The sequence below is a fragment of the Clarias gariepinus genome, chromosome 9 (genome assembly GCF_024256425.1).
Source record: "Clarias gariepinus isolate MV-2021 ecotype Netherlands chromosome 9, CGAR_prim_01v2, whole genome shotgun sequence".
NCBI classification, from domain to species: Eukaryota; Metazoa; Chordata; class Actinopteri; order Siluriformes; family Clariidae; genus Clarias; species Clarias gariepinus.
This window is the reverse complement of record NC_071108.1, coordinates 15,390,529-15,406,883: the sequence shown is the minus strand read 5'-3', so window position 1 is coordinate 15,406,883 and position 16,355 is coordinate 15,390,529. Positions and strand designations below refer to the sequence as shown.

Below are 16,355 nucleotides of genomic sequence, written 5' to 3'. Positions count from 1 at the left end.
AGGTATTTAAATTTAATTAAAACTGCATTCAATTACAATTGCAAGTACTGTGTGGTTGTCAAACAAAAATACAGAAAAGTCTTATAGTTTACACAATATACTTAGTTATGTTTTAAATTAAGTATAAAATGATTTAAGGAAACATACTTGTTTTGTGTGCGATATATATTTTGTTGTTATTAATATCAACATCAGTCTTGATCATATATCTTCCTTCTTTAATTCTATTCAACTGAGTATAATCTTAATCTTATACTCGATTTTGCAGTTAAGCTCCTACTAGACGTTTATCAGTAATGATTAAATGAAGCGCATTCCAAATAGTAACTTTTTAAGCTTGTCAATATTCAGCTTATTGCAACATTTTTCCTTGTGCACTTTAGACTATAATGACTTTATTTTGCATGGTCTCCCCGTACTTGGTGGGTTTTCTCCGGTTACTCTGGTCCCCTTCCACAGTCATCCAAAGACATGCATATTAGGCTAATTGGCACTTCCTAAATTGACTTAATTAGGAACATCACATCCTGGATCTGTTTAAGTTTTCTGTAGCTAAACAATAATAAAAGAAAAAGTCTTGTTAATGGGAATGATACCAGAGTACATCTCATAGTACAAATATGCTGTTTTATCTAAAGTTTAAAAACTCTTTAGCACCCTACAGTACGTTATGTCTGAAACTGCATTCTGTCAACATGGGAACATCCAGGCGCATGACATTTTCTCAGCTTTTTTAGGCTATTTGAATGCCCAAAGAGCTCTAGAAAAATGTTGTTTCCTGAATCTTAACATGCACTAGAAGGAAGGATCGCATTACACCTGGTATTAAATAGTTTAAACAGTTTCTTTTACAGTTGACTTTAGGATACCTTTTCCTGGTTATTCCCTAATTTTCTTACATTTTTTCATGGGTTTTGAAAGTAATTAAAGATGCACTTAAATCAATCATTTAAGCACATGTCATGAATAAAAACTAATATATAATTTAAAAAATGTCTAAGTTGCTGTAATAACATTTAAGGTGTGTTGATTGATTCACAATGTTAACTCTTGCAATGTGTACTATCGAAACATTTTGGATTTTTGGAAGATAAATGGTAACAGCAGTGAAAACTAGTGTGGGTATTACTGATCATGTCTATAACGTGCACATGCACACATAAACCTTAAAAAGATCATCCTCATCCAAACTTGCGGTGTTGATAATAGCGCAGATGATTTTCATTTGCACTATTTAAGTGCCCCTATTTAAAACACTTCATGGTCTTTCCTCACTCTGTCTCACGGAACTGATAGTTATAGATGTGACTATCAAAGATTTTAGGTAGGCTCCCTTCCCAAAATTCTCCCTTTTTCATGATATGAGAGTTCTCTGTGATCTAGGACTTTCAAGTGTGAAATATGACTTGTTCTACTTAGTTTTTACTTCGTTTCTGACTTTTACTGCATAATAATAGCTTAAACAAAAGCTGACAGAAATACCAACATCTTTTTCATGTTTTTAGTTGTGGTTCAGTTGGGGCTCTCAAAGGCTAATAATTTCTTTTAATAAACATCTGTTCATCTCCCTTACTATCAAGATATATAGCAGTAATAATTTACGTTTGCAGTATGTCTATTCAGAAAGACAATGTGTCCTTGTCAAAAAGTGAATAAGTGATAATGAACACTTTAGTAACTGCATAATGGTTAAAATAATGCATTCACCCCATATACTGTAGAGATAAACTCTTATTGCTTTAGTTTTAGAACATGCAGGTTGTACACCTTTTGACTCACAAAACGATTTTTTGGGAAAAGCAAGCTTTCCACACTTTATTGGAAATATAAGAGTAAATTCGAAGTAAATTGCAAGTCTGTCAAATTCAAGTTGGGTCACGAGTCACTGCACTCAAATAAATGCAATGGCACCCACAAAAAAAAAAAACACACATGCACCCACTCACACATGTACACTGGCAGCAAGTGAGTAGCTAATGTAAAGAAATACTTTTGTCCTTAACACAGTCATAATCCATTATTCCCTAATCCGCTAAGTAGTTTTTGACAGATTTGGGCTAGGCCTCTCAACTTCTCATTTCTGCTCAGTAGTTTTTATATTACTATACCCACAGAGAAGGCCCCAGAGAAGGCCTTTTGAGGATGGCCCCATATTCTCTTCTTAAAGATGAATACTGTAAATTCTGAGGACAGTACTATTTAGAAATGGCTTTGGACTGTATTTTATATACACAGTTTTCTTATGATGGCTTGTGATTGCAGTTGCTCTGAGTTTTGGGACTGAAATGTCAACAATAGTTTTGTACTCAAGTCTCCATCAGTGAACATCTAGTAACGTCAATGAAGTGGATTTCTTTTTAGCTAAAACATAGTTCCTGATATAAAATTGCACTTTTGACCATATAGAAACAGTTACAGAAGGAATTTGGAGGATGCATTCTCTTTTGAGCCTGGTTTCTTAAAGTTTATGTACGCATGTCACCTTAGTAAGTTTTTCCTTGTCCCATCACCTGCTCATTAGGGATAAATTGATAAAGCTATAAAAAAAGAATATAAAAAATCTAAATAGGACTCTGATCCTGCGATCAGACCTGTGATTTTTTTTTTATTTATGTATGTTTTCATTTCAGGTGTTACCTTTCCTTTAAAATCATACAGCTAGTTCACTTTAAACTATTCAAGCATTGGCACAGCATCATAAATGATAGGAGCTAATTAAATGCAAACTTTGTATAGAATTGTAATTCATACAAAAAAAAAAAACAATAATATAAATTCTGGATATTTTTGAAATCATGATACTAACACAATTACATTTCTCTCTTTCCTCAAATTTTAACTAATACACATAAAGGTGCTTTGGATCCATGTTGTACCAGTTCAATCAAACCTGAAGTACAAAGATTACTAAGGATTTGTAAGGATTTCAACAAATCCAGTAACCTCCTAGCAGTGTTGTGTTTTGTGCTAGTTATTTATAAATGTAATAACTTACTATTACTTTTATAAGTAACTTTTTTTAGTAATATAAAGTAATATATTACCATTACTTATTACTTTTCTATAAAGTAATATACACTGCCTGGCCAAATTTAATATTCCAGAGGAGTAAACACAAATCGTTCTTTGAGTTCAAGCAGCACACATATTGCAACATCCACTGTTCAAATGAGAGTGTGTAAGTCAGGCCTTCCTGGTCACATTGAACAAAAAGCAGAAGACACTTGCTTGGGCCAAGACATGGACATTAGATCAGTGGAAAACTTTGGTCTGATAAGTTCAAATGTACAATTTTTGGTTCTAACCTCCATGTTGTGAGACGTAAAGAGGCTGAACATTGAGGCTGAGAGGTGACATTGTTGGTGCCTTAGTACAAAGTGAGGGGACACTTAACCAGCATGATTTTAACAGCATTTTGCAGCGACATGTCATCCCATTTGGTTTCCACTTAGTGGAGGAATTTTTCCACAGAACAATGACCTTAAACACCCCTAGGTTTTTGTGCATTAGAGGACCTGGCCTCCACAAACACCAGATTCAGCACCAATTGGGATGTTTTTTGGTCAATTGGACCAGAGAAGAGAACCAGAGACCAGAAGTTCAAGAAGTCAATCAACATCTCTGTGAACTCCTACACGATGGTCGGAAAACCATTCCAGGTGACTAACTCATGAGGCTGACAGAGAGAATGGCAAGAATTTGCAAAACTAAAGGTGGCTATTTTGAAGAATCGAAAAATATAAAACATATTTTGGATTATTTATTGACTACATAATTCCATATTTGTTCTGTAATAATTTCAGTGTCTTCAGAATTAATATATAATGTTGAAAAGTGTAAAATTAAAGAAAAAACATTGAATAAGAAGTCCAAAGTTGTGACTGGTAAAAAATGAATATTGTAATTTTAAAAATCTATTTTTCATAATTTAATTTAGACATGAAACTATCAAATATTCTTGATTCAATACATGTAAAGATACATTTTCAAGCCTTTTTTATTTTTATAACTACAGCTTATAGCTTATGCAAATCAAAAATCCAGTATCTTAAAACATTATAATATTTCATTTCGTTTAAATACATTACTATGCATACAATATAAATACTGTGCACTTCATGTTCTGTGCACACATTATGAAGGCTGCTGCCTTGACAGTTGTCTAGATGATGATCACCAACCATCTCTATAAGGAGGGTAAGCCACAGAAGGTGCTACATCAAAGCATAACCATGGTAACTTGACTGGAAGAGAAAAGCATGGTAGAAAAATGTATACAAGCAACAGGGATGACTGCAGCCTGATTCCTGAACTTGGGAAAGCTTTAGAAGTGGGGCTGGAGTCAATGCATCAAGAGCCACCATGCACAGAAGGCTTCAGAAGGCTTCATGCTACTGTTGTAGCATTAAGCCACTTGTGAACCAGAGAAAACATGAGAAGTGTCTTACCTGTCCTAAGGAGGAAAAAGGACTGGATCGTTGCACAGGGGTCCAAAATTGTCTTTGTAGATGAAATTCAATTATGCATTTCATTTGGAAAGTAAGGGACCAGAGTTTGGAGGAAAAATGGAGACGGATAGACTTCAGTGTGCTTGAAGTCCAGAATGAGGTTTCCACATTTGGTAATGATTTCGGTCCACTGTGTCTTATCTAATCCAAAGTCGATGTAGCTGTCTTCTAGAAGATTTTGGAGCACTGAAGGCTGCTACATTATCAGAGCAACCTGGTCTTTAATAAAGACTTCAGCAATGCCACAGGCTAATCGCCGCCATGCCATGCTGCACTGATGCAGTAATGTGTGCTAACGAAGCCCTAACCGAGTATTAAGTTCATGAATTAACATTTCTGTATTGTATTCCTTTTGTAATACCTTTTTTATTTATCTTCTATTATTCTAATATCTTCATATATTGATTTTTTTTTTTCATGAGGTATACGATGTAATCACTGAAATTACACACATATACATAAATTGAAGACATCTTTTCAGTCTCTGTAACAAACATGTAACACCAAGGTGGCTGTGTTTGGCAAAGCACAAAGATTTTTTACAGATATGCCAAAAAAGAGTGGTTAATGAACATGAAATGTACAGTATGGTATGTACAATTGTCAGTGTATATTAATATTAAAGTCATATCACTGTGTTTTCAGTGAGGACAAAGCAGCCAAACTTATGCAGTATGAGAAGAAGATCAAAACTGCCAAAAAAGAAGAGAATATGCGTTATGTGGCTCCACCGGATGGAGGGTGGGGCTGGATGGTTGTTCTCCACTGCTTTCTGGTGTGTCTTCAACAGCAGTATGCTTTTCTTTTGCAGCAACACATTTGTCTACAAAGTGATGATCTCTGATTCTTTCTAGGAGTTTGATTTATAATGATCTTTACCACAGTAATGCATAGTGTTAATTCACGCTGTTTGCTGTTCACCAGGTGAACGTGCTGGTGATGGGAACGTTGAAGACTTTTGGGATCTTCTTCGTGGCGTTGCAAGACGATTTCGGGGGCTCGTCCGAGAGCATCAGCTGGATCGGCTCCATCATGTCCAGCATGAGACTCTCAGGAGGTAGACCTGCTGTCCCTATAACAACCATCCCTTACATGCGGCCAAACAGTTCCACCTATTTCTGTAGCACTCACTGCATCCAGGAACTCAGACGAATATGAGGGTTGCGTAGCCTTGCAAGAATGACAAGGTACAGTTCCTTGTGTAGATATTGGAACTGTAAAGTCGCACCCCTGATATGGCTAACCAACTGTGAATATAATACTAGCAACCTGGATCTGTAGCTTGCATTTTCCACCATTTCGTAACTTTGGTCTTTGCATACCTCCAAATGTTGTTCCTGTACCATCAGGTCCTCTGGCCTCTATCGCCTGTGCTAAGCTGGGGAACAGAGTCACTTCCATCATGGGAGCCATACTGGTTACTGTAGGCTTTCTCATCAGCATTTTTGCTTACAGTATCATCTACTTGTACATCAGCATGGGGCTGGTGGTGGGTGAGTCAAATCTTTGGGCATTTTAAGATCACAACACCTGTAGTGTGGTAAATGAGTATATCCATAGTGACATCTATAGAGTTTATATAACTAGATGCTGATTATTCTAGATCAATTTTTTTGTCAGTTGATTAGATAGCTCATTAATTGATATATTTTTTACATTATAAAATTGTTTAAAAATGGTTTCGTGTCACACTAAAAAACTTCAGGTCTTGGTTTTGCACTGCTGTACCAAGCCTCATCTGTTGTGATGGCAACATATTTCCGTACGAGGTTAGCCACAGCGTACTCTATTGGCCGTTCTGGCATGGGCTTGACCTTTGCGCTGGCACCCTTCACACAGCTGCTTCTGGATCATTATGCATGGCAGGGTAAATATCACCCAGAGCATTGAGACTTTATTTTAAAGTAAAAGCAAAAGCAGTAAAAGTTTAAGTTGCTCCTTAATTAAAAATGTGCTGTTTTACAAAAATGAAACTCAACGCATAGAAGACACAAATATGCTTACAGCAACTTATACCAGAAAATAAAAGAACTTAATACATGCTGATTATTTTACTGGTTGTCAACTGGTCTGTTTATCTGTGCAGGGGCTCTATTGATTTTGAGTGGTCTGATGTTGAACCTGGTGGCTTCCGCAATGCTGCTGCGGCCCATCCAAATGGTGCCTGCTGCCATACTTCGGCCTTCTTCCCCCAACCTCAGCCGAGATGTGCCTGCTTCTCTAACACAACCAGAGAAGGAGCCTCTTGAGAAGAGTCACAAAGTGACTATAACCACGTCTAATGGCATCACCAAAACAGGAGCTCCTTCTTTTCAAATGGATCCACTTATTATTGAGAACACATCTCTTGGGCATGGAAAACTCCAATCCATGGAGCTAAGGAACCTGGTCCAGAATGGTGGCAAAGAATTGGACAACTGCCAAGTAAAAGTTTGTTCAGAGACGAATGGCAAATTGACTGTGAATTCCTTATTAAAGGAGAAAAAGACTGAAACCAAAAAGGCCCAAATCTTCGATTTCTCACTTATAAAAAATCCTTTTTTTTGGATATACACCTGGTCGGTTGTCTTTAGTCAGTTGGCGTACTTTATCCCCTTCTTTCACCTATCAGCAAGGGCCAGGACTTTGGGCATTGACCCCATGGATGCATCTTTTATCATATCTGTTGCAGGTGAGTATAAGGAAATCAACCTGGGTTTAGCATCTCTCTACTCTTAAATTGTTGTCTGTATATTATTTGCTGCTGGAGTAATGATATTTCCAGTCTGTCAATAAGTAGACTTAATATATTCTCATATTTTATAGCTGTCACAGTTTAGGTTATAAGATTTTGTAGTTAAATTGATGAGTCAGAAGTGCATGCTATCAGACCCACATTGAACAGACTACACTGCAATTACTTTGGTACAGGAAATCTTAGAGCAAAGCAGAAATGTTTGGAGCATAAAACAGAAATATTTTCTAATCCTATCAGAGATTAGAAAAAAAACTATCTTCCCGTGATATTTATAGCAACTTGTGCATAAGACATAAAATAGGCAAACTGTGACGGGTACCGAGGAAAGTCATCAGAGGGCCTGAATTTGATCTATCGGTTTTATCTTGTGTCATGTATGTCATGCTTGTGTTACTATGCTTTGGACTGAGCCATATTTGAATTAGTAGTTTAAAATTAGTTGCAAAAAGCCCCTGTAAATATCTGACCATTGATTATTTGTAGGCTGCTGTGAATCTCTATGGTTATGTAATGAATCTTACATAAAAGATGAACTTTATCCCAGTGGCCAAACCTGTTGGGTTCAAGAGTATACCAATGAGGAGACTTTATCAAGGGGAAATACCTCCTCTCATACTGTCCAAATGTATGTTATATTTTATTATGGATACATTAAAATCATTCAAATATTGAAAATAAAGTCCAACATAAAGTAATAACCTATTTGCATTGACATCGATTCTGAACGGCAGAGTCACAAACTAAAGGAAAAAGTAGAGCATGAGGTTTGTTCGTAAGACATTGGCCAATGCAAAGCCACAGATTCCACAAGTTTCTAGAATTATATTGGAAGTAAGAATAATTCTTCCAAAATATGATTTCTCAATTTATGTTTTTTGGTCTCATTGCTCAGATTCTCAGATCTCAAATTCAGTTGAGATGAGATATTAATTCAGTGAGCCTCCTTGCATGGGATTCGCTTCAGAATAGAAATGTTTCATCCTGAGATATAAGAAATAATTTTGTATTAGTTGCAGTGACATTTTCCTGGGAACAAGTGAATCCAAACCATACCAACAAAAACATTTTCACACCCTATAACAGTATAGCACAGCCATTGGATTTTTTTTTATTTGTCTCCCTAACATATGTCTAGAACTCATGTGGCAGTTTGTGCCATTTGTTAATAATAAAAATAAATAATAAAAAACAGGAATCACATATTGTTTTGATTGTCCAAGTAACCAAAGTATTTAACGGGTTGTTTTAAAAGAGTATGTAGTAGGTGTCAGTCTCTATCCCTCCTCAATTCAGACCTTTTTCCTCATGTTGGAAAGCCTGAGCAATTGAGTGCGACTCAGAGCACTAAAAGCATCTCCTCATCATGGTCTACTCTGTGTCGCTGAGCCGGGAATGTCGCTAAGCAACGGCAGGGCTTCCCAATTCCACAATCACTTTTAAAGTGGCTGACTTTGTATTGGGGAACACTGGGGCATAATAGCAGGAGAAGAGAGCGGCCAAAAACGCCTGTGCTCCTAATGAGTGGACTGGGAAATTGGACATGCATTTGGTCTGCATGAGGGTCGATCTGCATTCCCTCATTTTTAACGGTTGTTTAGGAAACTCAATAAAAGCACAAACACCTGTGCTGTTGAATTGATTGCCGAATTAAGCCTACTGTATGTTAGACTTTCAATTGTGAGCTAACAGAGTGGAAATGGAAAAGTTCCATTTTGGTTCCATGCTATTGAAGTGTAATTGTGTAATACATGATAAAGACAGCTGTGAGTTTCACTGGACGTGCTGTGCCTTAAACACACAAGCAAATCCCCAAATGTCTCTGTGCTCAAGAAGGGGCACATGAGGATAAAGCCTCTGGTGGTGTGATGAGGACAGACAAACATTGTCCAGCTGTTTCACTTCATGCCTGACCACTGCAAAGATCATCATTGTGTGTGCTGTAATACTGCCACTGCCTTAAAAGTGGCCTACATTTTACGCTTGACTTTACTTGTCTGCTGAATCCTGTGTTCTATGCATGATTGGCGAGTTTCCCCACATTCTTCTGGCCTCCTGTTAAGTATGATGGAGTGATTCTAAAGTGAAACTCACTGTATTCATTTCTAAAACGTTGCCTTTTTTATGCATTATTGTTCCGCAAACTGCTAATGATTCATAATCCAGGGCACAGCTGCATGTGCATCTATTGTGCAGTGATGTCCGTGTTCAGTACCATTGATCCAAAATATTTAGCTGCTTTACATTATTGATCTCTGCAGCACAAAGGCTTTTTGTGGCCTAGTCGATTACCCTGCTGCAGCACAGACCATCAAACCATGACACCTGAAACAAATTTGTACTAAATTAAAGTTATATAAAGTTAATACATTTTGTAAAAAAAAAAAAATCAAATAATGACATCAAAGTAAATTTTATACCTTTATTTTGTAATTAAACAAATAAAAAAGAGGGAAAAAATGGACAATTGAAATTCAATTCAATTCAATTTCAATTCAATTCAATTTTATTTGTATAACGCTTTTAACAATTGGCATTGTCCCAAAGCAGCTTTACACAATCAAAAGAATTATTTACGTTTGTATGGAATTTAAATGTGTATGAATCAAAATGGTCAGATCATCCCTGATAAAGTTGTGAATGAATTCTAAAATAAATCAGTCAACCTCAATGTCTAAATGTATGCATTGAAGGTTAACATATTGGAAATAAAATCATAATTATATCCTTATTGTATTAAGTAATTTAAGCATCTTTACCAATGTAACGTAAGTTATTTGAAGGTTTACATATGTAAGGGTATGATGCATAAGTAAATATTAAAGATATAGTATTAAGTGTGTTTTAGTGCAACATGCAGCTAAATTAATTACACCACATTTGTTAAAAGCTTACTCCATGCAGTTTCGGCGGTGTTTTAGGAGTATTACTTTTGCACAGTTTTACTTACATCAGCAATAGGTGATCTGAGCTCATGCAGAAAATGAACAGGAAAAACAGAAACATTGTTTTAAGTTAGATTGTGATAATATATTGAATTTTTTTTTTTTTTTTACCCCTGTAGCATTTAAAAAAAAAGAAAGAGTCTACCGTAATTGTAGCTTCCGCAGGTGTTTCATGTAATCCTATGCTGCCATTGTAATGGTGAATTTAGACAAATATAATGACAATTTACCATACAGAGATACTAATTAAAAAAGTCTGACTTTGTCAGAACTAGGTGTCCTAAATGTCCCTTTTAATGCATTTTGATCTTAGCTAATTAACAAAGAATCCAGTTAGAATGTCTGATTTTTTAATTGTGCCAAAATCAGGCTGGAAATCATACGGCATAAAGTGGTTTGGTGATTTGCACCTATTTACTTTAATAGTAAAATACACTCAGGACTGTTATGTCATATGTCAAGCCTGCAACACACACATATTGCTATAAAAAATTCAATAAAACAATCAATCGATGATTTAGCAATTTAGATTGTTTTATGTGAAGGATTTAAATTTTTACTGATGTTTTGTGCAGATGCATGTTGGACTGTGTGATGAAAGGGTTCTTGTCTCACACAGGTATAACAGAAACCGTGGCTCAGCTGGGTTCTGGCTGGCTGACAGACAGGAACCTAGTGCATAAGTACCATTACCACAAGGCTTATCTGATCTTGTGCGGGATCATCAACTTGCTGTCCCCACTCGCCACCTCCTACATACAGCTCATGATCTACGCAGTTTTCTTTGCCATATTCTGTGGCGGATACATGGCTCTGCTCCTGCCAGTCATGGTGAGAACTGTACACACACTCAGAGACAATATACTTTTTGTCATCAGGATGTAGGATCAGTACTTATTTACAGAGAGGATGTATGGATAACTGTGTCTTATTCAATTCCCACCTTGGGGTCTGTGTGCATGGAGTTCTTTATGTTCTTTCCGGGCTTGGTGGGTTTTCTTCCAGCAGTCTAAAGACGAAAGGGTAATTGTCTATAAGACTGATAGTGTGTATGTGTGTGTGCCCTGCAATGGATTTGCATCCTTCCCAGGGTGTACCCCACCCAATGCCCTAAGTCTCCTGGGATTGGTTCCAGTTGCCCTGCGACCCTGTATATTCTATAAAGTGGTATAGACTGTGAGTGAGTGAGTGAGTGAGTATCTGGGGCATTATAGTGGGATTGTTGCTGCATTGGTAAACTAAAGCTTTTTGAACTTTGTCAACCTTGTCTCATGATGCTGGTAGAACATTTGTTATCTTTTGGACGCACACCAAACATCTATCAAAGACAACTAGAACTAGAACAAGTGACAAAATAAAGGACAGACATGTTGCCTCTGTTATGCTGTGGAGGGTTTATGCTAACATGATTTGAACCCTCAACCTAAAAGGAGACATCATTTTGAAAATGTGCGTTCTGTGCCTAGCACAATAAAGCTGTTTTGACACCTCAACAGCATGTTTTTTAGACACTTTATGTTATTTTCATTTAATTTGTCATTCGTGTCAAACATGACCAGACCCAGGTACAATCACTGTGTTGCATTTAAGTAACTATTCCTTTTACACACACCCATATCAGGTTTCTATGGTTTAGAGCACTATTGTATTGTACTGTTACTTCGATACAATATTATTGTAACTTGTGGTTCATCAAGTTCAATTCCCACCTTGGGGTCTGTGTGCATGGAGTTGTGTATGTTCTTTCCGGGCTTGGTGGGTTTTCTTCCAGCAGTCTAAAGACGAAAGGGTAATTGTCTATAAGACTGATAGTGTGTATGTGTGTGTGCCCTGCAATGGATTTGCATCCTTCCCAGGGTGTACCCCACCTAATACCTTAAGTCTCCTGGGATTGGTTCCAGGCCCCCTGCGACCCTGTATATAGTATAAAGTGGTATAGACTGTGAGTGAGTGAGTATCTGGAAGATTGTAGTGGGATTGTTGCTGCATTGGTAAGCTAAAGCTTTTTGAACTTTGTCAACCTTGTCTCATGATGCTGGTAGAACATTTGTTATCTTTTGGACACTCCAAACATAGCCATCAAAGACAACTAGAACTAGAACAAGTGACAAATTAAAGGACAAACATGTTGCCTCTGTTACGCTGTGGAGGGTTTATGCTAACATGATTTGACCCCTCAACCTAAAAGGAGACATCATTTTGACAGTTTGGAAACACTGTGCGTTCAGTGCCTTTTGGCACCTCACCATCATGTTTTTTTAGACACTTTATGTTATTTTCATTTAATTTGCCATTTGTGTTAAACAGGACCAGACTCTGGTACGATCACTGTGTTGCATTTAAGTAACTATTCCTTTTACACACACCCATAACTGTTTTTTTTTCTAGGTTGACTTGGTAGGATCTGAAAAGGTGAACAACTCAATGGGTTTTTCCATGTTCTTTGTGGGGCTTGGCTGTTTAACGGGTCCTCCGCTGGCCGGTAGGTTTTTTTTTTCCAACATCTTTAATAAAGTATGTGCTGAAAAGTGATTCAGAATAGCCAGGCCTAAATGCTTTGCATGGGATATAAGGGTTAGGAGATATCACTTTGGTATCTGACCAGTGTAAGTGTGTCTTCTTTCTTAATGAGGGAACAAATATATCTTCTTTTGACATGGGTAGGCAGATCATATCACTTCGCTTTATTTAGAAGCATGTTCATTTGCTAGGGTGCTTTTTTTTTTTTTTTTAACTGACCTTTGGCCTTAATATACAGTACTAGTGGTTGTCAAATATTGTGCAGTCAGTGAGCTGTTTGACTGTGAAATAATATTCTGTCTATTTATTGATAGAGCTTTTATCCTCTCCAATGACAGAAGGAATTAACCATAAGGTGACATTATTTATCAGCTGACATTCTTTAAGGTTTGGATTAATAATAAAAAATGTTCATGAAACTTTTTATTAAAAAGTGACTCAATTTGATTCTTAAAGTGGTTCTCAAATCAGTATATTGAGCATTTTTTACAGTTGTATTGCCATTATATCTACTTAAAATATGCCTAGTACATGGCTCTACAGTTGTAGATAAAATTCTTCGAATCTGTACACATTCTCCCTAGATGGGGCCCTGGTCAGGAGGGGCATGTGCAGGCCTATTTGCAGTATGGGTTATGTTTACTTTTTCTAGGGGGGGAAGTGCATGTTCTCAATGGGAAAAGGCTGTGTATGTTCTCAATGGGAGAAGGCTGTGTATGTAAGAGAGAAAGGTGCTGTGAATAGTAACACTTCTGAGAGCACAGCCAAATCTAAATGGGTTATATGAAAATCTGTTATAGCCAGCTGTTTGTATTTCTTTTAAAACTTTGCGACATCCTGAACCTGTTTAATGTAAAAAGATTATAATGTAAACATAAAAACTAGCTAGCTTTCAGTATGTTTTTTTCCTATGTCCATATACTGTAAAAAGAAACTAAATAATATATCAAGTGTTTGTCATTTGGTATAGATACCAGTTTAATTTAACGCAAAATCCAAATCTCATTTTTTATTCCCCCTTATTATTATCATAAACAATAACAAATTCATGAATAAATATAAGAAAATTAACAACTTCCCTTTTTTGTATTACAATGATACAAAGTATGAACCTTGAATTTGTACTGATTAGGTCTGATGAGCTATATTCCTTGTAGCTTATAGAGAGCTGGTAGATTGTAGTGTTTTAAAGAGACAGGTGGCTTTTTCTAATTTTCTTCCCCTTTAATTAATCTTCCCCTTAAATCTTTGAGTGAAGTTGCTAGTGCTCCTGTGATTGGTTGTGGTTTAGGGTGGTATGCAGCCTTAGACACTGGGCCTCTCAATCATAAATAGTGGTAGGTTTCTTCTGTAGTGAACTCCTTGACCTTAGCCCTACAGTCCGACTAAGCCAGACCATGTACACCTGAGCCTCAGCTAGTGCAGTGTCTAATATTGGATTACAAGCATCATAACAGAAAGAAATTCTTACATAATGATACTGCAAAAACTTTTTTTTCTATTTTGGCCTAATAAGAAAAAAAATCCAGCAATTCTTACTGAGTAATAAATTCAACCTTGCTAAATGTAGTCTTGCTCAAACATGTACTTCATGTATCAAAAATAGCAAATGTCTGACTCCTCACCCTTGTCCTCCAGGTTTCCTGTACGACTACACCCGAACCTATGACTGCTCATTCTACTTAGCTGGAGTATGTTACCTGCTCTCATCAGTTTCTCTCTTCTTGGAGCCACTTGCACAGCACTGGCAGGCCAGGAAAAAGCAACAGGAGCTGCTCAAAAAAGAGCAAGGGTGGAGCAGTGGCTGCTTTTGTCCAACATCTCAGAGAAATGGGGTGGTATAAATATAAAACATGGCTGTGGCACTCACTTTGTTTAGGGTTTATTATTTTTTTCAAACTTCTCTTAAAGTGGACTTGACCTCAAGTTTGTAGAGGACAGAGGCACTAGCCTTTTAAAGGAAGGAGTTTTTGTGAAAGTATGACCAACTTGACCAGATGATATGGACTTTAAATTCCAGTAAAGCAAAATGACTTGATATATTAGATACAAAATAAAAAGGTAAGAAAACTATTAATTTAATGCCTACCTATCTCAATAGATAGATAGATAGATAGATAGATAGATAGACATTAAATCTAAAGTATACTGTTATGTATTACTGATCAAAACATACATGTTATAAAAATATTACCCTTAAAATGCTTACAACATTCAATGTCAATACCAAGTATCTGTTATGTAATTTAGCTGCTGATTTGAGCTGTGATGATTTTCCTCATATGCAGTTATACAGAATGATTTATTTTCATGCTTTATTATTAGCATAGCTCTAAACAATAATGTTAGTATTCATGCATGAGGCCGAACCACTACATAAAATAGATCTGCATTGTTTCAAGGTATGTTGCAAGGTGTTTTGGGGTCACTGTGTTTCTGGATTCCAGAAATGGATTTTTTTTCTGGTCCCAAATTTCAGTTGTGTCAGCAACTATTCACTAAGAAGAAAAGAAGTTCAGCTTCGAACTGCTTTAAACCTGATGGGAGCGAAAATACTTCATGGGCTAATGTCTAAAAGATTTAGGGCATTTGCTACACTATTAGTAAACTAGTAAACTTCTAGTAAACTAGAAATTATTGAAATAGCTGTAGTGTTCGGTTTCTCACCAGTAGTTGCCTTTTTATTGCATAACCAGACTAACTTGAGATATGAGCCAAAGATAGATAGATAGAAGAAAGTTTTTCTTTCTTCATTTTTTTCACAGGCTTGTGTAGGATTTTACTTTTTTATGTTTCAAAAAAACCAAAAGGTTTTCTCGGTACTTGTTTTTTAATGGTTGCTCTTTAGATGCCACATAGTTTCTTTTGTCATGGAGTCCTCTAGTGGTGCAGAGATTGTACTACTACAGTCTAATACAGTGCTAACTACTGTGCATGTCTGTGAGAGAGAAGTACTGTGCAAATGTCTGAGACAGACTGTGTTTTCAAGTAAAAACTGTTATATCCTTTTGTTTTGTTTTGTTTTTACATTGTGGGACTTTGCAAAAACATTTCAAACATCAGTATTTCACCAGAAAAATTAAAGGTTAAAGAAATGTATTTGCATGCCAGAAAAGAAATCATCTTTAACAGCCAAAATCTTTAGATGAACTGTGGGTGTTTCTGCATATATTTTTTAGCCACCCTTGCTCTACAGCATTTCTATACATTTTCCTTTTGCACAGTACTGTACACACATCATTTTATATAAATAATGAAAAAAGTGACAAAAACTTAGGTGGTAAGTTAGTGGAGCACCAATTAAATACACTCCTGTTGAGAATCTGACTTTTGTCCTATTTTAGTAAATTGTTTTGATGCTTGAATATCTCTGAAGGCAGCGTTTTCAGTGTGATTGGGACGCACTGCTTATTTAATCTCCCAATACTTTTTTTTTTCTCATGGGGCCATGGACTGAATGATTAAAGGCCATAAAAGCTTCTCTATAAGCCACAGATTACAATTTAAGAATAAAGCAATTAAACATGAGAGTACACTGAGTTGGCACAGTGTCTCACTGTGTATGGACATTAGGTTTGTCTTTTTTATTTGGATATATTGTACTGTGTAAAAAGTGGAATTCTTATGATTGTAAAGATTTCCATAACT

The 16,355-nt window shown here is 36.4% G+C and overlaps 1 protein-coding gene across 2 annotated transcripts in view; it reads left to right on the top strand.

Annotated features, from left to right (window-relative positions):
• The window catches only part of slc16a4 (solute carrier family 16 member 4), a 26,779-nt gene extending 10,424 nt beyond the window's left edge, over positions 1-16,355 (top strand). For both annotated transcript variants that reach the window (XM_053503382.1, XM_053503383.1), the window contains exons 3-10: positions 5,154-5,283; positions 5,433-5,565; positions 5,858-6,001; positions 6,214-6,375; positions 6,595-7,179; positions 10,807-11,018; positions 12,576-12,669; positions 14,346-16,355. In XM_053503382.1, coding sequence (XP_053359357.1) covers positions 5,154-5,283; positions 5,433-5,565; positions 5,858-6,001; positions 6,214-6,375; positions 6,595-7,179; positions 10,807-11,018; positions 12,576-12,669; positions 14,346-14,551 — 1,666 coding nt within the window. In that variant the 3' untranslated portion in view covers positions 14,552-16,355. The remainder of the gene's footprint in view (positions 1-5,153; positions 5,284-5,432; positions 5,566-5,857; positions 6,002-6,213; positions 6,376-6,594; positions 7,180-10,806; positions 11,019-12,575; positions 12,670-14,345) is intronic.